The sequence below is a fragment of the Elephas maximus genome, chromosome Y (assembly GCF_024166365.1).
Source record: "Elephas maximus indicus isolate mEleMax1 chromosome Y, mEleMax1 primary haplotype, whole genome shotgun sequence".
Classification (NCBI taxonomy): Eukaryota; Metazoa; Chordata; class Mammalia; order Proboscidea; family Elephantidae; genus Elephas; species Elephas maximus.
In genome coordinates, this window is record NC_064847.1 from 6786346 (window position 1) to 6810610 (window position 24265).

The 24265-nt window shown below is 38.4% G+C and overlaps 1 protein-coding gene across 1 annotated transcript in view; it reads left to right on the forward strand.

Moving 5' to 3' along the window:
* LOC126069867 (cullin-4B-like) overlaps positions 1-24265 on the forward strand; it is a 207916-nt gene that overhangs the window by 14483 nt on the left and 169168 nt on the right. The window contains exons 3-9 of the mRNA XM_049873503.1: positions 10585-10688; positions 11149-11218; positions 13547-13620; positions 14636-14798; positions 14906-14995; positions 16107-16189; positions 16895-16962. Of these exons, the coding sequence (XP_049729460.1) occupies positions 10585-10688; positions 11149-11218; positions 13547-13620; positions 14636-14798; positions 14906-14995; positions 16107-16189; positions 16895-16962 (652 nt within the window). The remainder of the gene's footprint in view (positions 1-10584; positions 10689-11148; positions 11219-13546; positions 13621-14635; positions 14799-14905; positions 14996-16106; positions 16190-16894; positions 16963-24265) is intronic.

Sequence of the window (24265 nt, forward strand, 5' to 3'; positions counted from 1 at the left end):
TCTTATTAGGTGCACTCCTGCTCTCTTTAAAAAAAAAAGAAAGAAAGAAGCCAAAATTGCATGGAATATGTATATATATGTTTTCCATCATTTCACTTTCAACACACCAGTGTCTTTTAGGTCTGAAGAGGAACTCTTTTAGGCAGCATATAGTGTTAGTATGTTTTCTTAACCATTTTGGCAATCCCTCTCTTTTGATTGGACAGCTCAGTCCATTTACATTTCAAGTCATAGCTGATAGGGAAGGGCTTCTGTTTTGCTGTATATTCTTTCTCTTTCTTATACCATTTTTGTCTCTCATTCCCTCTAGTAATAAAATACGGCTTAGGTTAATGTTTAGTTAATTTTTTTTGGTGAACCACTTTGACTTCTTGTTTCCTTTTGCGTACATTTTTTAGATATCACTTTGTGATTATCATGGATTGCATTTAACATCCAAAAATTGTAACAGCTGAGTTTAAGTTAGTACTAACTTGTATACAAAAACTGTTTCCATATCACTCTTCTCCCCTTTTTGTTGCTGTTTTTACAGATCTCTTCTTTATATATTGTGTGCCCAGTACCTATAAGACATAACAAATAGAGTTAGAACTTTAAAATACTATTGTAATACAGACCTTTATGTTAGCCATGAAATTAGATTTACTGGAAATCTTTGTATTCCTTATACTTGTGCAAGTTACTATCTGGTGTAATTAGGATTTCTTGTAGGGCGATTCTTACGGTAAAGGACCCTCTCTGCTTTGTTTTTTCTTGGACCATCTTAACTTTGCCCATATTTTTGAAGGACTGCTTTGTCGGATAGAATTCCTGGTTGGCAGTTTTTTTTCTTTCAGCATGTTAAGGATGTCATATCACTGCTTTCAGCTCCATTTTCTTAGGAGAAGTCAACCCTTATTGAGGATACCTTGACTGTGACAATTTGCTTCTTTCTTGTTGCTTTCAAGATTCTCTTTTTATCTCTGGTTTTCATGAGTGTGATTAAACTGTGTGGATCTCCATGTTTTTCCTAGTTGGCATTCACTGAGCTTCTTACATATGTAGATTTGTATCTTTTGTCAAATTTGAGATTTTTTTTCTGCCATTATTTTTTCAAATAGTCTCTCTGTCCCTTTCTGTCCTCTCCTCCTGGGCCTTCCATATGTGCATACGTGATCACTTGATCGCTTCTCATAGTCCCTTAATTAAGCTGTGTTCAGTTTTTAATATTCTTGATAATCTCAGTTGCCTTATCTACAAACTCGTTGATTCTTTACTGGTTAAATTACGCTATTGAGCTCCTCCAGTGATCTTTTCAATTCTGTTTTCAACTTTCATATTTGTTTCTTTCAAAAAAATTCTTTCTCTTTGCTGAAATTCTGATTTGGTCCTGTATTTTTCTCTTGATTTTTAAGAATTCTTTTTCCGCATTTTCCTGTAGTTCTTTGTGCATGTTTAAAATTCTTTGAAGTCTTTGTCTGGTAGGTTTTAAATTCTTTGTCTTGAAAGTCCATTGCTCTGTTCCTCATCAGTGTTAGTTACTGTTTTGTTTGTTTGCATGGGCCATCCTTTCTTGGTTTTTTAGCGTTTATTTTTTGTATGACTTGTGATTAGTTGTTGAAATTAAGAGATTTGATTGTTTTAATGTGGTAAGTCTGGAAATCTTTTTTTTTTTTTTTCTCTTCCCTAGTTTGTTTTACTTTTCTGGCTTCTTTTTTAATTGTTAAGTGTTGTAGTTGTCTGCTTTAATAACAGCCTCCTTGTCTGGGACTGCTGTCACTGCTTTAATGGCAGTGTCCCTGTCAGGGAGCATCATCTTTCGCTCTTGTGATGCCAGATTCCCTTACATAAGAGGGCCGTCTGTCACTGCTTTAGCGCCAGGCTCTGCACCTGGGAGCACCAGCTATTGCTACCTTACTGCCAGCTTTCCACCTGGGAGCACAAGCCATCACCGTTGCAACTCCAGACTCTCCGATAGGGAGCTCTGTCACCACCTAAACACTAGGCTTCGTCATGTGGCTGTTTTAACATCAGGACCGTTGCCTAGGAGCGCTGGCTGTGGCTGCTTCAACACCAGGCTCAGTGCCTAGGAGCACCAGCTGTTGCCATTTCAACACCAGTACCCCGACCTAGGAGCAGTGGCTATTGCCTGTGAGTGCCTTCTGCCTGGGAGTGCCAGCTGAGAATGTTGGTGGTGGCTTCAACACCAGGCCCCCTGCCTCAGTGTAGTGCCAGCTGTCACTGCTTCAGTACTAGGCCTTCTGCTTGAGAGTGCCAGTTTTTGCTGCTTTAACACTAGGCCTCTCACTTGGATGCACCATCTGTGACCACTTCAACACTAGGCGCCTCTCCTGGAAGTTCCAGGTATTGCTCTTTTAATATGAGGCCCCTCATTTGGGAGTGCCAGCCTTGGCTGTTTCAACGCCAGGTCCCCCTCACCTGTAGCACTGGCTTTGGCCACTTCAACATTAGGTTCCTCACCTGGGAGTGCCAGCTGTGGCCAGTTCAACAACAGGCCACCACCTGGAAGTTTCAGCTGTTATCTCTTTAAACACCAGCGTCCCTGCCTGGGACTGCCAGCCACTGCAGCCCGAAACAGCTGCACTGCGTTGGGTGGGTAGTGGGACATAGAGAGGTGGAGAACCAATGATTCCCTAACATTTATATCTCAAGTTTGTTTTTGATTCAGTGTTTGTTTAGATGTTATAACTGGTTTCTAGAATTCTAAGACAATTGGTCCCACCAATTTTTGGCGGTTGTTTTTTCTAGTTTTATTGTGGAGAGTTGGGAACATGTAGCTGCTTACACCACCGTCTTCCTCCTCCTCTTCAAGGTGCTTTTGTAAGATGTAATTTCTGAAAGAAACAGTCTTCTTCAAGCCCAGGCACTGGTAACTACAGGCATTCCCAGCTGTAAGTTGCTGACAGACGTCTCTCAACCTTGCCTGATTTTCTAGAAAGACCAAAGTGAGATGAGGGTGTGGTTTTTATCAAACTCTCAGCAATTTGCTTATTAAGTGTGCCCTACTCCTTAAAATGTCTGAGACCAAGCTTCCTCTCTGGGAGTGCAGGGTGCCACCACTCTAATACAGCTGTCTCATGCTGATGAAGGGGTGGAGTGCAGGCAGGCAGAAAATCAAAGGTTTCGTACCATTTATATCTTGCTTTATTTTTTAATTTAGCATTGACTTCGTGACTGTAATCCTTTTTTTGGTGTTCAGCATTTTCACAGAGTTGATTCTGCCAGCTTCTGCTTGTTTTTATGGGAGTATGGGAGCATGCAGCTGCTTATGCCATCATCTTTCTGCTTCTTGTGCTTTTAATGTCTTAACTAGGATTTTGTTACCAAATGTAAGCTTCTGAACATTTATTGCTGTGTTTTCTTCTAAGAGTTTTTATGGTTTTGATCCATTCCTTCTTCCCTGTGTAGATACCAGCTTGTCCCAGCACAATTTGTTCAAGAGAATGTTCTCTCCCTGCAAAATGGTCATGGTACCTTTGGTGAAAATCATTTGACCATGATGTATGGGATAGTGTATGGATGCCCAGTTCTGTTTGTTGATCTTTATGTCTCTGCGTTTTGATATATCTAAGATCTGTAAGTTTTGATTACCACAGCTTTGTGGTGAGTTCTGAAATTGGGAAGTCCGAGTCCTCCAACTTTGGTTTTCTTTTTCCAGGATATTTTGGCTATTTAGATGACTCACAGTTCCATGTGAAATTCAGCATTAGTTTATTCCATTTCTTCAAAAAAGATCATTACGATATTGAGAGGATGGCATTATGTCTGTAAATTGCTTTGGGTGGTATATTGCCATCTTGAGAATATTAAGTTTTCAATCCATAAGTACCCCAGAAACCCCAGTGCCATTGAGTCGATTCCGACTCATAGCGACCCTGTAGAACAGAGTAGAACTGCCCTATAGAGTTTCCAAGGAGTGCCTGGCAGATTCAAATTGCCAACCCTTTGGTTAGCAGCCGTAGCACGTAACCACGATGCCACCAGCGTTTCCAATCCATAAGTAGGAAGTGTCTTTCCATTTACTTAGGTGGTGTTTAATGTCTTTGAGAATTCTTATGTAATTTTTCCATGTATGAGAATTGCATGTATTGCTTAAATTTATCCCTGAGTTATTCACTTTGATGGTATTTTAAATGGAATTGCTTTCTTAATTCCTTTTTGGATTAATCACTGGTAGTCTGTGGACACCACTGATTTTTTATTTGTTTTGTTCTCTGATTGCATAACTTTGCTGAATTTGCTCATTAGCTTTAATTGTGCTTTTGTGTGTACTTTTTAGGATTTCCTATATGACAGATCATGTCTCTGAGTAGATACGGTTTTACTTTATCTGTAATTTGGATTATTTTTTCCTGCCAATTTCTCTGGCACTGAGTCCCAAAACAAGGCAATAAAACCCAAACCCATTGCTGTCGAGTGGATTCCTCCTCACTGTGACGCTATAGGACAGAGTAAAACTGCCCCATAGCAGTTCCAAGGCTGTAGTCTTTATGGAAGTAGCCTGCTATATCTTCCTCCCTCTGCGTTACTGGTATGTTTAGGTTAGCAGTGGAGTGCTTAACCACTGTGCCACCAAGGCACCTTCAGTGTTCAATAGAAGTGGCAAAAAGAAGGTGTCCTTGTTTTTTCCTGATCTGAAGGGAAAACTCTTAGTTTTTCTCCTTGGAGTATGATGTTCAGTGTGGGTTTTCGTAAATGTTCTTTATCAGATTAGGGATTTCTCTTCTAGTCGTAGCTTGTTGAGTGATTGTCGCAAAAGTGTGTTGAGTTTTGTCAGATGCCTTCTCTGCATCTGTTGAGATGATCGCACAATTCTTTGTTCTGATAATGTGATGAATTATGTTGGTTTTCTAATGTTGAACCTCTGTTGCATTACTGGAATAAATTTTGCTTGATCATGATGTATCATCCTTTTAATATGCCTCTGGATTAGGGTTGCTAGTATTTGTTGAGGATTTTTGTAATTATTTTCAGAAGAGATATTGGTCTGTAGTTTTCTTTTTGTGCGGTGTCTTTCTCTGGTGTTAGTATCAGAATAATGCTGGCCTCAGAGAAAGAGAGGGAAAGTGTTTTTGTTCTTTTCTATGTTACGAAAAGTTTAAGAAGGATTGGAATCACTTTTTTAAAATAAATATTTGGTGAGGTTTCCCGGTGAATTGATCTGGCTCAGGACTTTACTGGAAAGTTTTGATTATTAATTCAGCCTCTTTACTTGTTATGGGTCTTTTGAGGTTTTCTCTCTTGAGTTAGTGTAGAAAGCTTATCTTTGGGTGTTTCTCCGTTTTCTCTAAGTTATCTAATTGTTGATGTATAATTATTCATAGTATTTCTGTTATCCTTTCCCCCCCCCCGTGGGATTGGTTATAATGTTTCTACTTTTATTTGTAATTTTGATACTTGTGTCTTTTTGTCAGTCTAGCTAAAACTGTTGATTTCCTTGACTTCTGGGTTTGTTGAGTCTTTCTACTAGTCGTTAAATATTTCCATTATTTCTTCTCTGCTCTTTGTTATTTCTTCTGGTAGTTTGGATAGTGATTGCTCTGTCCCCCCCCCGCCCCAATTCCTTGAGTTTTAATTAAGTTATTGATTTAAGATCTGTCTTTGTTTTTAACGTAGGCATTTACTACTGTAAATTTTCCTCTGAGTGCCGCCTTTGCTGTGTCCCATAAGTTTTGGTATTTTGTGTTTTATTTTTATTTAACTCTTAGTATTTTCTGCTTTCCGTTTTGATTTATTTTTTCACCCATGGGTTGTTTTAATAGTGCGTTATTTAATTTTTACACATTTGCATATTTTACACTTTTCTTTCTGTTACAAATTTCTAGTTTCACTCCATTGTGATCAGAGAAGATACTTTGTATGATTTCAGTCTTTTAAAATTTATTCTGACTTCACTTTGTGACCGAACATACAGTCTGTCCTGGAGAGTGATCCGTGTATACTGGAGAAGAATGTATGTATTTGGGTAGAGTGTTCTGTATAGCCTTTGGGTTTAGTTTGTTTGTAGTGCTGTTCAAGTCCTTTATTTATTTATTGATATTCTTTCTAGGTATTCGTCCGTTATTTAAAGTGATGTATTGAATGTTCAACTATTAACGTAGAATAGTCTGTTTCTCCCTTCAGTTCAGCTAGTATTTGATTTGTCTGTTTTAGGACTCTGATGTTAGGTGCATATACATTTGTAGATAGAGTTTCTTAAAGAGTTGATCTTTTTATTATTATATAATGTCCTTGTTTGTCTTTTATAACAGATTTTGACTTAAAATCTGTTTTGTCTGATATAAAAATAGCCACCCCAAGTCTATTTTATTTACTCTTTCTATGGAATATTTTCCTGATACACTTATTTTTAACTGTTTGGGTCTTTAGGCATATAGATGGACACAGCATATAGATAGATTGTGCATTTTTTTTTTTATTCTGCCACTCTCTGCCTTTTGCTTGGAGTGTATAATCCTTTTTATATTCATGGTAATTATTGATTAGGAGGTTCTTACTTCTGCCATTTATTACGTGTTTGATTCATTCTTTGTCCCTCTTTTACTCTAATACTGCCAACATTTGTATTCAGTTGTCTTGTAGTAGTCATGTTGAATCCCATCTGCTTCAGTGTCCCCCCCGCCGCCCCCAGTTACCGTGAGGACTATATTTAACATGTTACTTTTATAACAACATGATTTAAATTCATCAGGAGTTACATCTTTATACCATGTGCATTGAAACATAAGTTTATACTTGTGTTTTATTCTTTTGTCATTATAAGGCATATAGGCTAAATAGCTCTACCACTTGTCAGTCAGTTTGTCATACTGTGGTGGCTTGTGTGTTGCTGTGATGCTGGAAGGTACGCAATGGTATTTCAAATACCACTAGGATCACCCAGGGAGGAAAGATTTCAGTGGAGCTTCCATATGAAAGCAGACTAGGAAGAAGGGCCTGGTGATCCTCTCCTAAAAAATTGGTCGTTGAAAACCTTACAAATAGCAGAGGAACATTGTGTGATACAGTGCCAGAAGACGAGCCCCTCAAGTTGGAAGACACTCAGAATACTACTGGGTAAGCTGCCTCCTCAAAAGTTGAGTTGACCTCAGTAGCTTAGATGGAGTAAAGCTTTCGGGACCTTCACTTGCTAATGTGGTGTGGCTCAAAATGAGAAGAAACGGTTGCACACTTCCATTAATAATTGGAATGTGGAACGTACAAAGTATGAATCTCTGAAGATTGGAATTTGTCAAAAATGAAGTGGAATGCTTGAAGACAGATATCTCAGGCATTACTGAGCTGACACGGACTGGGTTCTGGCCATTTTGAATTGGACTGTGTTATGGTTTACTATGCCAGGAGTGACAAATGAGAGAGGAACAGAGTCGCATTCATCATGCAAAAGAACATTTTAAGATCTGCCCTGAAGTACGATGCTGTCAGTGACAGGATAATACCACATACCTACAAGGAAGACCGGTTAATAAAACTATTACTGAAATATACAAACCAACCCCCTAATGCCAGAGATGAAGAAGATTGCTTACCAACTCCTGCAGTCTGAAATTGATCAAACATGCAGTCAAGGTGCATTGATACTTACTGGCGATTGAAATGTGAAAGTTGGAAATGAAGAACAATGGTTGGAAAATATGGCCTTAGTGATAGAAATGATGCCAGAGATTTGATGATAGAATTTTGCAAGACCAGCGACCTACTCTTTGGAAATACCTTTTTCAGCAATCTAAACAGCGACTGTACACAGTGATGTCACCAGATGGAATACACAGGAATCAGATTGACTACATCTGTTGAAAGAGGTGATGGAGCAGCTCAGTATTGTCAGAACAAAACCAGGGGCCAATGGCAGAACAGATTGTCAGTTGCTCACGTGCAAGTTCAAGTTGCAGTGGAAGAGAATTAAAACAAATCCACGAGAGCCACAGTATGACCTTGAGTATATCCCACCCGAATTTAGGGACTGCCTCGAGAAATGATTTGATGGATCGGACACTAACGACCGAAGGCCAGATGAATTTTGCAATAACAAGGACATCATACAAGGAGAAAGCCAAAAGCCATTAAAAAGGTAGGAAAAAAGAGACCAACGTGGATGTCAGAAGAGACTCTGAAACTCGCTCTGGAATGTAGAGTAGCTAAAGGGAACAGGAGAAGTGGTGAACTAAAAGAGTTCAAAGGGCGGTCCCAGAAGACAAAGAAAAGCATTATAATGAAATGCACAGAGACCTGAGTTAGAAAACTGAAAGGGACAAACGCTCTTGGCATTTCTCAAGCTGAAAGAACTGAAGAATTGAAGCCTGGGGTTGCAATAGTGAATGTTTCTATGGGTAAAATATTGAATGGCTCAGAAAGCATCAAAAGAAGGTGGAGGGAATACACAGAGTCACTGTACCAAAAAGAATTGGTCGATGACATCTGTTTCCAGAGGTAGCATATGATCACAAACCACTGTTATTGAAAGAAGTAGTCCTGGCTGCTCTGAAGCATTGTGGAAAATGAGGCTGTAGTAGTTGGCAGAGTACCAATTGAGGTGTTTCAGCAAATGGATGCAGTGCTGGAGGTGCTTCCCTATCTATGTCAGTAAGTTTGGAAGACAGCTGCTTGGCCAGTTGACCGGAAGATACCCATATTTGCGTCCATTCGAAAGGAAGGTGATTCAGCAGAATACTGAAATTATCGAACAGTATCATTATCATATTTTTATGGAAATAAGGTGCACCTTCTATGATTGCTTTTCAACCGCTGGTTCCGCCGCTGTGTGTTTGCTTGAGCGTGGTATGCTGATTTCTTTTACAGCAACATGTGAAGGACTTGTCATGGCAGCGTTTACAAATGTACCTCGTTGGCGGTGGGTAGCTAGTGATTGGCAAACAAACATGGAGGTTACTTGTTATTTGCATAAAAATATGGTAATAGCACATGCAAATATAATTTCTCTGAAGATAATTCATCAGTGTTTGCAGCAGTACATCGACAGGGAAATTCCAGAATTTCAAGCATGATTGAGAAGAGAACATAGAATGAAGGATATCGTTGCCGATGTCACATGGGTCTTGGCTGAAAGTGGAGAATAGGAGAAATATGTTTGCCTGTGTTGTGTTGACCGCATGCATCATCACAAATTTTGGGTAACATTGTGAAGAATGGGAATTCCAGAATACTCACTTGTGTCTTTGAGAACCTGCACAAAGATCAAGAGGCAGTTATTCGAAGAGAACAAGAGGATACTGCATGGTTTAAAATGAGGGACCGTGTGCCTCAGGGTTGTACCCTTTGACCTTACTTATTCAGTCTGTATCCTGAGCAGATTACCTGAGAAGCTCGACTGTATGAGGAAGACTCATTAATAACCAGTGATTTGCAGGTGACATAACTTTGCTTGCTGAAAGTGAAAAGGACTTGAAGCACTGACGAAGATCAAAGACTACAGCCTTCAGTATGGATTACACCTTGATATAAAGAAAGCAAAAATCGCCACAACTGGACCAATAAACCACACCGTGGTAGAGGGAGAAAAGGTTGAAGTTGTCAAGGATTTCATTTTACTTCAATTCACTGTCAGCAGCCGTGGAATTCAGTGGTGAAGAAATCAAATGACTTATTGTATTGGGCAAATCTGTTGCAAGAGACCTCTTCAAAGTGTTAAAAAGCAAAGATGTTGCTTTGGGGACTGAGGTGTGCTTGACCCAAGCCGTGGTATTTTCAGTTGCCTAATAAGCATGCGAAAGCTGGATGATGGATAAGGAACAACAAAGAAGAACTGATGCATTTGAATTATAGTGATTCAGGTAAGGTCAAGGCTTCATTCCCTAAGCGGCTCCCGGGTTGGCCATGAAACACACACACACTGATCAGTGCTTTCTCTGGTGGGCACACCCTTCAGTCCTTGCACCCAGCGCTCCCTATCCTGCTTTGTGAAGTCTTTTCTTCAGGCCAGATCAAAGTCCCAGTCCTTTAGGCTACATCCCGAGTGGTCAGACATACATGCTGAAAATTTCACCTCATCTTCCCTGTTTCCTTCAGAGCCAGAGATTGGGAACCTTCTTATGCACAGGGGAGCTACGGGTCTCCTCAGGCCGTGGCTGTGGCTGTGGCTTCGCTGCATTCATCCGTCTGCTGTGCTGGCAGTGAAAGTGGTGAATATATTGCAAGAAGAGATTCTTCTACCATTTGACATTTGTCATTATGCTATTTGTGTTTGCTGCTTTTTGCTATTGTCTTTTGCCTACCTTTTCCATGTTCTAGCTGAACAGATTGCTAGCTGCTTTATGGGGCATTCGTGGGTCACCTGACCACCCGGCCATCTTCTCAGTATCTTGAATTTTTCTTAAAGATAGGTTTGTGCAAATTTATTTCGATGGACAGATAATAGGTACTTATTTTAGGGTCTTTGAAATATTAAAACTTAATTTCTCATTTAATATTCACATTAGTACTATTGACTATTCATAACACTTCTGTTGGTTCGTTAGTTCTTCCAAAATAAGCTCATAATCAATATTTAATATTATTAATATGGAAAATAATTGAAAAGATATTTTCAGTTTAATTTTGAATAAACACATGCTTTTATTTTTTCAGAATGTTGAAAACCTTTGCTCCTGCAATTTATCTGCAATCATATATGAAGAATTGAGGAGGCTTTGTGAAGACCACATCAAAGCCCAAATTCATCAGTTCAGAGAGTATCCTTTTTTGAAACTAGTATCTTCAAATTCTCATCTTCTCTTTAGCTCAGCTTTAATATTGTGTATTTTGTAGTTTCTGAAGTATAGTTTATCTTTTTACTTTAACCATAGATACTTTGTAGTTTCTAAATACGGCAGGAAAAAAAGAGAAGGAGGTTTTTTATTTTTATTTTTGTTACCTGAATGTGCTGTATGAGACCAATGTAAAAGTCAGTTTAACTTAAGAAGCTTTTGTGTCAAAATTTTCATGTCAGTTTTCAGTGAGTGAAATAACTTTTTTGAGATAAGGAATGATTTTTATTTCTGGTACTTTCAGCTGTCATTTTAGATTTATAGCTGCTTGGATCTGACCATTAACCACTTTTGCCAAATATTATCATCTCTTAGGAGTCGCATCTTCTAGTTGCAGGACATGTGTTACTTCGAGAATGTGGGTGTTTTCTTAACATTGCCTCATGGGTTCTTTGGATAGTGACCTTTTTCTAAAGAAAATGGATAAATGCTGGCAGGATCATGGCAGACAAATGGTAGATGGTGTAAAAAGTGTATTTTTACTTGAAAATATTGTTAAGAAATGTGTTAAATGCTTCTCTACATGAAAACACCCAAAATGTAGCTAATTCATATGTTATTTAAAAACTTATATTTGGAATTACTTTCATGGTAAATGTTTATTCTCAGTTCTTTAAAACTCAAATGTTTAATTTTCTTTGCACTTTGAATTTGAAAATTTAGTGTCCTTAGTTTTGTATTTATTAAAAAAACAAGCACCAAGACAGTTGCTGTCGAGTCGACTCTGGCTCACATTGACCAAATGTGTGTCAGAGTAGATGAGTGTTCCATAGGGTTTTCAGTGACTGATCTTTTGTAAATAGATCACTAGATCTTTAATCTGAGGTGCCTTTGGATGGACTCAAACCATCAGCCTTTTTGTTAGCAGCAAGTGCATCAACTGTTTTGCACCACCTAGGGACACCAGGATGTGTAAATTGGTATATCACTATAAAATAGCATTTTAAAAAATGTGAGTATATTATTTGAAATATTTGCTAGTACCTGTACCAAAAAACCCAAACCTGTTGCCGTTGAGTTGATTCCAACTCATAGTGACCCTGTAGGACAGGGTATAACTGCCCCATAGAGTTTCCAAGGAGTGCCTGGTTGATTCGAACCACTGACCTTTTGGTTAGCAGCCATAGCTTTTAACCACTACACCACCAAGGTTTCCATTTGCTAGTACAGTAGTTTTTAAAGAACTATCTGTGGAAGCCTGTTGAACCTTTTATCCATTAAGGGGGTTTCTGATGTCATCTATCCTTTGTACGTGTTGTGCATGTTGATATCTACATGTTGTACAGGTTCAAAAGAATGGTGCCTAACATTTCTGGCTCCTGAGCACAACTCAAGGCAGTCACCGTCAGTTCTGTTAAATGTCATTGTGGTATTCACAATCACGCTGTCGCGATGAAAATGGCAATTTCACATAAGAATGTCCTTAATACCAAAAAAAAAAAAATTAGTAATTTTATTAAACCCTGCTCTTAGGTACATGTCTTTTTAGTATTCTGTGTAACAATATGGGAAGCATGCATAAGGCACTTTTGCAGTGCACTGAAGTATGATGTTTCTCATAAACTAAACTGGTTGCTGTGCAGTCGATTCCGACTCATAGCTACCCTAGGGACAGAGTAGAACTGCCCCTGTAGGGTTTCCAAGGATCGGCTGGTAGATTCGAATTGCTGACCATTTGGCTAGCAGCCGAGCTCTTGACCACTGCACCACCAGGGCTCCCTTAAGGAATTAGCCACTTTTCTTTTTTTCCCATGGTAGATTATTTGTACTTGAAAGAAGCACTGACATACTCCATGGTTTTATGTTTTCAAGAATTTGGTAAACATTGTCTTGAAAATCAGTGAAACAAGTTTGTCCCTTTTAGGGAGACCATTGACTGTTGCCAATGATAAAATTTGAACTTACAAGCATAAAATTAGGATTTTGGAAAACTTGGATGCACTGTGGGTGAACATTAGAGCCTTTCAGTTCTTAAAGAGGTTTCTAACGAAATTGGTGGTGAGATAGCAAGAGTGATCTTTTTGTGTCCACATTTGGAAGATCTGTAAAACTTTTTCACTACTATTTTCTGAATTTGGTATGAGTGTACACAATCATGCACGAGTAAAACATCTTTCCCAAGTGCAAGATAGACTGAAAGTTCATTGGTGTCATTAAGAATTGTTACACATGTTAGGGGGTCTTGAGACAAAAATGGTTGAGAACTCCTGTTCTGGTATGTCTTTAAATTCCAGTAAATTTATACTTAAACACCAGTCTCATAGATAAAGATTTAGCTTTTGCAATGGTGCGTTTTCAAATAAGAGCCATTAGGGTATTTTATTTGTGTGTTGCCTTGGCATGAGTAGTTAATTATTCTTTACACTACTTATTTCACCCTCTAACATACTACCCGGTCCTATATTTTCTGGTACTCACAATTTTTCAAAGGTATATCTGTTAAGCAGACTGTACTCAGCATTAATGTTGATATTTAATGATTTTAGAATTAATGTTTTTATTTTTAAAATAAACACAAATAAAATTACTTTGATATCGTCATTCATCTTTTTCATTGAGATAGAAATTTAGAGCCAACAGTGTTTAAAAATGGATTACAGATTTGAAGGAATGTCTTTCCAAGTCAAATGAAAATGTTACTGCCTGTGTTTGATATTTATAAATGCCAAAAATAATTTCTTCGTCTTAAGAATAAGCTGTCATTAGATGGATAATAATTTAATGAAAAAACCTTCTTACATAATGTTTTATCTTCCCTCCCGTCCCTCCCACCTCCCTGGCAGATTATGATTAGGAACATATTTCTGTTCCTAGATAGAACTTACGTTTTTCAAATTTCAATGGTGTCTTCCATTTGGTAAGGATTACGATAATTATTTAAAGAATTGTTGCATGTAATTTATATAATACTTTTTTATCTTTCCTAAATAAAAGAAGATAGAGTAATAAAAATAATTCTCAAAATCTTTATTTCTTTGTAACCCAGTTGCTGTAATGTTGATTCTGACTTATGGCAACCCACATAGTTCTACTCTGCTTCATTCCAAGTGTTGGTTGATTTTTTTGGAAGTAGACTGCCAGTAGCTGCCTCTCAGTAGATCTGAACCTCTGACCTTCAGCTTATCAGTTGAGCATAACTGCCTGCACCACCCAGAGACTCCATATATCCTTTTAGATCTACCACAAAATTTTTAATTACGTTGGGTTTTTAAGTTACAATTGAGCATATGGCAGCAGATGGCTACATCAGTTTATATCTTTACCTCATTGTTACTACACTTTATCTTATTTAAAGTAGGAAACATACTAGTCTTTGCATACATTCTCGGATAGTCAGTCATATTTTACATCCTTTAATATAACAGAGTGCCTGGTGGATTCAAACTGCCGACTCTTTGGTTAGCAGCTGTAGCACCTATAAGTTGGAATCGACTCAATGCCACTGGGTTTTAATATACAGAGCAGAAAGTTGATTCTAAAATGAGGTTTTTCATGCCAAAATCTGTCAACCTATAGTAAGGCAAATTTAGAAACTTTACAGTTAGACTAAATGTTGTTTTATTCCTTAAACATATTCCACGGTATAATCTATAATGTACTTTATTGTATTTGGTTAGATTGATTTCAGACTCCATCAAAAACACAATAGGAAAAATTAGCCAACAGTAGGTAGAATGAGTTTAACATCAAATAGTTTCTTTTTTTTTTGGACCATGGGATGTGCATTTATAAACTTAAAAAACCCAGTGCCGTCGAGTTGATTCCGACTCATAACGACCAGTATAGCTAAAAACAAAATAAAAGTTCAAGTTGGAAGATTATGGTTTTTATATAGTATTTATTTACATAGTTTTTTCTTTTTTCCTTTTTAGGGACATGGGGATAGAATTATTTAAGTCCTGTGTGATTTGTGATCAGAAGATTCAAAGCAGGACTATAGATAGCATTCTCCTGTTGATTGAAAAAGAAAGAAATGGAGAAATGGTTGACAGATGTTTGATTCAAAGGCTTTTAGCTATGCTTTCTGATTTACAGGTGAGTAATTTCTTAGCTTTTATAAAATTGAAGCACGTTTCTAATCTGTCTGATATTTAAAATATTTTAAATTTTAACTGAGTCCCTGCTTATATATTACTCCGTAGATTTACCAAGAGTCTTTTGAAAGTAAATTTTTAGAAGAAACAAGCAGATTCTATGCCGCAGAGGGAAGGAAGCTAGCACAAAAAAGAGAGGTATTTGAAATCAGGATGACTGTTACAAGCGGTTCTACGAACAAAAGAACAGATCGTTAAATGCCCTGTTAAGTCCATGTACATTTATATTTTTTAGCTATAATTCAACATACATTTCATGCTGGTACTTACATGAAATTTTTTTCTTGGTAATTCCAGCTGTAGTTTTGTCAACTTTGTCTTTTCAGAAACCAGAGTTTTGATTTCCTCCATTGTTTTCCTGTTCCCTATTTCATTGGTGTCTGCTCTCATCTTTATGGTTTGCTTCCTTTTGCTTGCATTATGTTTTGTTTACTGTTTTGCCTTAAGGTAAAGGTTAGGTTATGAATTTGAGATCTTTATTCTTCTTTAGTGCAGGCATTTGCAAGTATAAATTTGTCTCAAAGCACTGCTGTATTTAGCTACATTATATAAACTTTGATGTTTGTGTCTTTAATTCTGCTTAAAACATTTTCACATTCCCCTTGTGCCTTCTTCTTGGACTCATTAGTTACTCAGGAGTGTGTTGTTTAATTTCCATTTATTTGTTAATTTCCTTGTTACTATTTTTCAGTTTCACTCCACTGTGATCAAAGAAGATACTTTCTATGATTTCAGTCTCTTTCAGTTTATTGAGACTGATTTTTGTGTCTTAGCATATGACCTGTTTTGCAGAATGTTCCATATGTACTGGCGAAGAATGCATATTCTTCTTTTGTAAGGTGGAGTGTTCTACTTAAGCATTTAAACTCACTTGGTTTATAATGTGGAAATCCTCTATTACCTTAGTGTTCTTTTGCCTAGGTGTTTTATCCATTATTGAAAGTCTCCCAACTACTGTTGAATTCTCTGTTTATCCCTTCATTTCAGCCTTTGCTGCATGTAGTTTTGGATTTATTTGTACTTATTTTAGATTTTCAAGCCGCAGGGTTTTCGGTGACAGATTTTATCAAGTTTGGTAACATTTGCCTTTATACTAAGTGACAGTAAACTGGACATATTGCTGTGTCTCTCTAGGATATGAAGCTAAAATCATTTAAGACAGGAGCATTTAAAAAAATTTTTTTTCTTTGCAACTTTTAACGTGAAATCCACTCTTTCTTGGGAAGTAGGAAAGTTAAATTCTTCTCAGATTCCAGGGTGCCTTTACCACATCAAGAAGCTCTTAGAAGAAGAAATAGACAGAGTTAGAACCTACCTGCGCCTGAACACACAGTAAGAGTTATATATTTACTTACAATTCTTTGTATTTAGATAGGGCAACAGCCGTTAATGTATTAGAATTAAACTATAAACCTTTGTTTCCCTTTTCCCTTTCTCCTTTCTTTTTTCATCGAGGGACTCCCCTTAGTTTATTGTTCAATGTTTTTTCAACTGTTAATGAGCCAGAGAAGAGAAATCAGGGGTAGATAATCTGTTGTTGATCTACACCTTTACCTGATTGCTGCTAAACTTTATCTTATTTAAAAGAGGAATCATACTAGTTTCAGGATACATTCCAGGATTACCAGTCAATAGTTTGCATCCTTTATTGTAGAAATGTAGAAAGTTGGTATTAAATTTTTAGGTGGTAGAATCTAAAGTAAGGTGATTTAGGAATGTTAAAGTTACGCTAAACATTGTTTGATTTAAATATAGAGGAATATTTTTGGTATAGTCTTATAGTAGTAATAAATTTCTTTCAGTTAAGAAATGTCGGTTATAACCTGTCACTGAAAGAGAAAAAAGTTTGTCGTAGAATTGGATCTTCCCTAAGATCATAATAGCAATTTTATGGTACAGTATGTGTGTAACAATGTAAAAATTGAAGCCAGGTATGATGGGAATAATATAAGCACTAATCATAAGCATTTTAAAAAGCATTTTGAACTTTTTAGTATTAGAGATTGTTAGTAATTTAAAACTTCTTTTTTTAAACAGGAAACTGCGAATTGCTATTGTAGAAAAGCAGCTTCTAGGTGAACATTTGTCAGCAGTTCTTCAGAAAGGTGAGGAAGACTAGTTGTGTTTAGCAAAATGGTGTTATCAGAGAACTGTTACTAATAAAATCCTGTATCCTGTGTGATAGATCTTAAAGATGAAATGTAAATTTTTTCATACCTACAAAATAGGTTGTACCAAGTCAGAATTTGCATCAATTTGTATTTCTTAGTATAAAGAAAAACAAATGAGGCTACACATACACCTCAAAACAGTAACGCAGAAAAGGGTCTTTTTGGCCAAATGTATTTAAAATAGAGTATTGGTTGATTTTCCTGGTGTTTTAAACTAGGTTGTAGCGGAGGCCTCTTAGGCAGAGATGTTACATTTTTTTCCCCTAGTGTTTTACATTTTCTTTACCTAGGCATAGGTGTCTGGCAGCAGTAGGGGGTCACATGCTGAGCAAGGTGGGGGTCTGACGGCTACCCATGAGTGTCTGTGAGGAAAGCGTGTCCCTGTTCCCTAGAGCACCTAGGTGGGTGGGTTCTGCAGCTGGACTGTGGGTACCCAGTGCTGCTGGCTGTAAGGACTGGGTGGCACCACTTATTCTTGGATCCCTGTCGCAGGTGGCTAGGTGGCATGGGTGGAGTTCTCAGGCCCCTGGTGTGCGTAGGTGAGGACCCTGCAGAACAGGAAGGGGGCAGGTAAGTGGGAGAGAGGTTTTTCCCAAAGGGGTGTTTTTTTGATCTGCGTGGTTGGTTAGATGCGTTTACTTATCTTTTGCTGACTCAGCGCCGCTTTACAATGATGGCGTAGGCGTGAGTAGACTCTCCACTGCTTGATCTCTCCCAATGTGGAAAACACATCCTAGACGCCACTGCTTGCCTCACCACTGGCGCCAGCCAATCCAGCCTGTAGGGTGCTGATTCCCACTGAGTCAGGCCTGGCAACTCCTTGCTGCTTCTGAACCCTCTCTCCCTCTCCTTGCTGCTCAGTCGGGTTCCTCAAGTTTGCCTTTGATGTTCAGGGCTCCTGGATTGTCATATATGATCAATTCACTTGTTTTTGCAGGCCTCTGTTGTAAGAGCAACCACAGGAAGTGACTGACTACTCAGCCATCTTGGCCCCGTTCCTTCCCCTGCCTCATTTTCTTTACTTAGAGTAAACTGTTTTTTTTTTTTTTCTTTAAATTGTGCTTTAGGTGAAAGTTGACAGATCAAGTTAATTTTTCATACCAAAACTTTTGCACTTATTATTACGTGACATTAGTTAGATTCCCTACAATGTGACAGCACACTCCCCTTGCCACCCTGGGTTTCTTGTGTCCATTGAACCAGTTCCTGTCCCCTCCTGCCTTCTCATCCTGCCTCCGGACAGGACCTACCCATTTGGTCTTATGTGTCTGGATGAACTAAGAAATACACTCCTCGTGAGTATTACAGGCCAGTCTCATCTTTGTCTGAAGAGTGGGCCTCAGGAATGGCTTCAATTCTGAGTTAACATAGCATCGGGGCCATAGTTTCGGGAGTTCTCTGTCAGACCACTAAGTCTGGTCTTTTTTATGTGAGTTTGAGTTCTCCTCCTCGCTTTTCCCCCGTTCCCTCTCACAATGGTCCTTGATGGTAGCTGGGCACCATCTAGTTCTCCTGGTCCCAGGTGGATGGGATTATGTGGATCTTCTGTCTTTTGCACTAATATTTTCTCTAGTCTTTGGTGTTCTTCATTCTCCTTTGTGCCACGGGGGTTGGGACCAATTGATGCATTGCATATGGCCACTCTGTAGCTTTTAAGACCCTAGGCACCCCTCACCAAAGTGGGATGCAGAGCATTTTCTTAATAAACTCTGTTAATACCGATTGACCTAGATGTCCCCCGGAACTGTAGTCCCAGGCCCCAGCCCCAGCTACTGTCTTTCTCAGAGTGCTTGGTTGTGTTCAGGAAACTTGTTAGCTTTTGTTTTGGTCCTGCTGTGCAGACTTCTCCTGCATTGTGTGTTGTTCTTCCCTTCACCTCAAATAATTCTTGTCAACTATCTAGTTAGTGAATTTCCCTTCCCCCCGCTTCTTCCCCGCCTTGGTAACCATCAAAGAATGTTTTCTTCTCTGTTCAGACCTTTTCTTGAGTTCTTATAATATGGTCTCATACAATGTTTGTACTTTGTGACTCACTAATATCAGGGAGCATAATGCCCTCCAGATTCATCCATGCTGCAAGGTGTTTAGCAAATTCTTCATTGTTCTTTTGTGTTGCCTAGTATTACATTGTGTCTTCGTATCCTAATTTCTTTATCTGTTGGTCTGTTGATGGGCACCTAGGTTTCTATCATTTTACTATTGTGAACAGAACTGCACTGAACATGGTTGTGCATGTATCTCTTTCTGTGAAGGCACTTCTTTCTCTAGGGTGTATTCCAAGGAGAGGGACTGCTGGATTGTATGGTACTTCTATTTCTAGACAAATTGATGGTACCGTTTTAGATGCCCACCAGCAGTGCATAAGTGTTCCGGTACCTCCACAACCCCTCCAACATTTATTATTTTGTGTTTTTTGGATCCGCGCTAGTCTTACTGGGCTGAGATGATGTCTCATTGTAGTTTTGGTTTGCGTTGCTCTAATCGCTGCTGATCGTAACCATTTCCTCATGTATTTGTTAACTGCCTGAATGTCTTCTTTGGTGAAGTGTCTGTTCTTGTCCTCTGCCTACTTTTTAACTGGGTTATTTGTCTTTTTGTTGTTGAAATTTTGCAGTGTCTTGTGGATTTTAGAGATTTAGACGCTTATCGAATATGTGGTAGCCAATTTTTTTTCCTCAGATTGAAGGTTGTCTTTTTACTTTTTTGGTGGGATCTGTGGATGAACATACATGTTTGATATTTAGGAGTTCCCAGTTATCTCATTTCTCTTCTGGTGTTTGTGCATTGTTAGTTATAGTTTGTGAACTATGTATGCCATGTATTAGGGATCCTAGTGCTGTCTGTATTTTTTTCATTAATGATCTTTTTTTTTAATAATTTTTATTGTGCTTTAAGTGAAAGTTTACAAATCAAGTCAGTCTCTCACACAAAAACCTATATACACCCTGCTACACACTCCCAAGTACTCTCCCCTTATGAGACAGCCTGCTCTCTCTCCCTCCAGTCTCTCTTTTCACATACATTTCGCCAGCTTCTAACCCCCTCCATAATCTCATTTCCCCTCCAGGCAGGAGATGCCAACATAGTCTCAAGTGTCCACCTGATGCAGTAAGCTCACTCCCTACCAGCATTCCTCACCAACCCATTGTCTAGTCCAATCCACGTCTGAAGAGTTGGCTTCGGGAATGGTTCCCGCCCTGGGCCAACAGAAGGTCTGGGGGCCATGACCACTGGGGTCCTTCTAGTCTCAGTCAGACCATTAAGTCTGGTCTTATGAGAATCTGGGGTCTGCATACCACTGCTCTCCTGCTCCCTCAGGGATTCTCTGTTGCGTTCCCTGTCAGGGCAGTCATTGGTTGTAGCCGGGCACCATGTAGTTTTCTGGTCTCAGGATGATGTAGTCTCTGGTTCATGTGGCCCTTTCTGTCTCTTGGGCTTATAATCACCTAGTGTCCTTGGTGTTCTTCATTTGATCCAGGTGGGTTGAGGGCAATTGATGCATCTTAGATGGCTGCATGGTAGTGTTTAAGACCCCAGACGCCACTCTTCAAAGTGGGATGCAGAATGTTTTCTTAATAGATTTTATTATGCCAGTTGACTTAGATGTCCCCTGAAACCATGGTCCCCAGAACCCTGCCCCTGCTATGCTGACTTGGAAGCATTCAGTTTATTCAGAAAACTTCTTTGCTTTTGGTTTAGTCCAGTTGTGCTGACCTCCTGGGTATTGTGTGCTGTCTTTCCCTTTACCTAAAGTGGTTCCTATCTACTATCTAATTAGTGAATGCCCCTTTCCCACCCTCCCTCCCTCCTACCTCTCGTAACCACAAAAGAATGTTTTCTTCTCAGTTTAAACTGTTTCTCAAGTTCTTATAATAGTGGTCTTATATAATATTTGTCATTTTACAGCTGACTGATTTCACTCAGCATAATGCCTTCCAGGTTCCTCCATGTTATGAAATGTTTCACAGATTCCTCACTGTTCTTTATCGATGTGTAGTATTCCATTGTGTGAATATGCCATAATTTATTTATCCATTCATCTGTTGATGGGCACCTTGGTTGCTTCCATGTTTTTGGTATTCTAAACAGTGCTGCAATAAACATGGGTGTGCATATATCTGTTAGTGTAAAAGCTCTTATTTCTCTAGGATATATTCTGAGCAGTGGGGTTGCTGGATCGTATGGTAGTTCTATTTCTAGCTTTTTAAGGAAGCGCCAAATCAATTTCCAAAGTGGTGGTACCATTTTACATTCCCACCGGCAGTGGGAATGTCAGTCTCTCCACAGCCTCTCCAGCATTTATTATTTTGTGTTTTTTGGGATTAATGCCAGCCTTGTTGGAGTGAGATGAAATCTCATTGTAGTTTTAATCTGCATTTCTCTAATGGCTAATGATCGTGAACATTCCCTCATTTATATGTTAGCTACCTGGATGTCTTCTTTAGTGAAGTGTCTATTCATATCATTTGCCCATTTTTTAATTCAGTTATTTGTCTTTTTGCAGTTGAGTTTTTGCAGTATCATGTAAATTTTAGAAATCAGGCGCTGATCAGAAATGTCATAGCTAAAAACTTTTTCCCAGTCTGTAGGTAGTCTTTTTACTCTTTTGGTGAAGTCTTTGGATGAACATAGGTGTTCGATTTTTAGGAGCTCCCAGTTATCTAGTTCTTCTCCTACATTCTTTATAATGGTTTGTATACTGTTTATGCCATGTATTAGGGCTCCTAACGTAGTCCCTATTTGTTCTTCCATGATCTTTATTGCTTTAGATTTTGTATTTAGGCCTTTGATCCATTTTGAGCTCGTTTTTGTGCATGGAGTGCGGTATGGGTCTCGTTTCATTTTTTTGCAGATGGATATCCAGTTCTGCCAGCATCATTTGTTAAAAAGACTGTCTTTTCTCCATTTAACGGTTCTGGGGCATTTGTCAAATATCAACTGCTCATATGTGGTTGGATTTATGTCTGGATTCTCAATTCTGTTCCATTGGTCCATGTGTCTGTTGTACCAGTACCAGGCTGTTTTGACTACTGTGGCGGTGTAATAGGTTCTAAAATCAGTTAAAGTAAGGCTTCCCATTTCGTTCTTCTTTTTCAGTAATGTCTTATTTATCTGGGGCCTCTTTCCCTTCCATATGAAGTTGGTGATTTGTTTCTCCATCTCATTAAAGAATGTCTTTGGGATTTGGATAGGAATTGCATTAAATGTACAGATCACTTTTGGTAGAACAGACATTTTTATGTTAAGTCTTCCTATCCAGGAGCAAGGTATGTTCTTCCACTTATGTAAGTCTCTTTTGGTTTCTTGCAGAAGTGTACTGTAGTTTTCTTTGTATAAGTCTTTTACATCTCTGGTTAGATTTATTCCTAAGTATTTTATCTTCTTGGGGTCTACTGTAAATGGCATTGATCTGGTGATTTCCTCTTCGATGTTCATTTTGTTGGTGTAGAGGAATCTAACTGATTTTTGTATGTTTATCTTGTATCCTGATACTCTGCTGAACTCTTCTATTAGTTTCAGTAGTTTCCTGGAGGATTCCTTAGGGTTTTCTGTGTATAAGATCATGTCATCTGCAAATAGAGATACTTTTACTTCTTCCTTGCCAATCTGGATGCCCTTTCTTTCTTTATCTGGCCTAATTGCTCTGGCTAGGACTTCGAGCACAATGTTGAATAAGAGTGGTGATAAAGGGCATCTTTGTCTGGTTCTCGATCTCAGTGGGAATGTTTTCAGGCTCTCTCCATTTAAGGTGATGTTGTCTGTTGGCTTTGTATAAATGCCCTTTATTATGTTTAGGAATTTTCCTTCTATTCGTATTTTGCTGAGAGTTTTTATCATGAATGGGTGTTGAACTTTGTCAGATGCCTTTTCTGCATCAATTGATAAAATCATGTGATTCTTGTCTTTTGTTTTATTTATATGGTGGATTATATTAATTGCTTTTCTTATGTTGAACCATCCCTGCATCTCTGGTATGAATTCCACTTGGTCATGGCGAATTATTTTTTGATATGTTGTTGAATTCTGTTGGCTAGAATTTGTTGAGGATTTTTGCATCTACATTCATGAGGGATATAGGTGTATAATTTTCTTTTTTTGTGATGTCTTTACCTGGTTTTGGTATCAGGGATATGGTGGCTTCATAAAATGAGTGTGGTAGTATTCCATCATTTTCTGTGCTCTGAAATACCTTTAGTAGTAGTGGTGTTAACTCTTCTCTCAAAGTTTGGTAGAACTCTGCAGTGAAGCTGCTCCGGATCAGGGCTTTTTTTTGTTGGGAGTTTTTTCATTACCTTTTTAATCTTTTCTTTTGTTACAGGTCTATGTAGTTTTTCTACCTCTGTTTGTGTTAGTTTAGGTAGGTAGTGTGTTTCTAGGAATTCATCAATTTCTTCTGGGTTTTCAAATTTGTTTGAGTATAGTTTTTCACAGTAATCTGGTATGATTCTTTTCATTTCAGCAGGTCTGTTGTCATATCGCCCCTCTCATTTCTTATTCAGGTTATTTGCTTCCTCTCCTGTTTTCCTTTTGTCAGTTTGGCCAGTGGTTTTTCAATTTTGTTGATTTTTTCCAAAAACCAGCTTTTGGTCTTGTTAATTCTTTCAATTGTTTTTCTGTTTCTATTTCATTTAGTTCAGCTCTAATTTTTATTATTTGTTTTCTTCTCGTGCCTGTGGGTTTCTTTTGTTGCTGTCTTTCTATTTGTTCAAGTTGTAGGGATAATGCTTTGATTTTGGCCCTTTCTTCTTTTTGGATGTGTGCGTTTATTGATATAAATTGGCCTCTGAGCACCGCTTTTGCTGTGTCCCAAAGGTTCTGATAAGAAGTGTTTTCATTCTCATTGGATTTTCTGAATTTCTTTTTTCCATCCTTAATATCTTCTATAATCCAGGCTTTTTTGGAGCAGGGTATTGTTCAGTTTCCAAGGGTTTGATTTCTTTTTCCTGCTTTTGCTGTTATTGATTTCCACTTTTGTGGCCTTATGGTCAGAGAAGATGCTTTGTAATATTTCAAAGTTTTGGATTCTGCTAAGGCTTGCTTTATGAGCTAATATGTGGTCTATTCTATAGAATGTTCCATGTGCACTAGAAAAGAAAGTATACTTGGTTGCTGTTGGGTGGAGTGTTCTGTGTATGTCTACGAGGTCAAGGTGGTTGATTGTAGCATTTAGATCTTCCATATCTTTATTGAGCTTCTTTCTGGGTGTCCTGTCCTTCACCAAAAGTGGTGTGTTGAA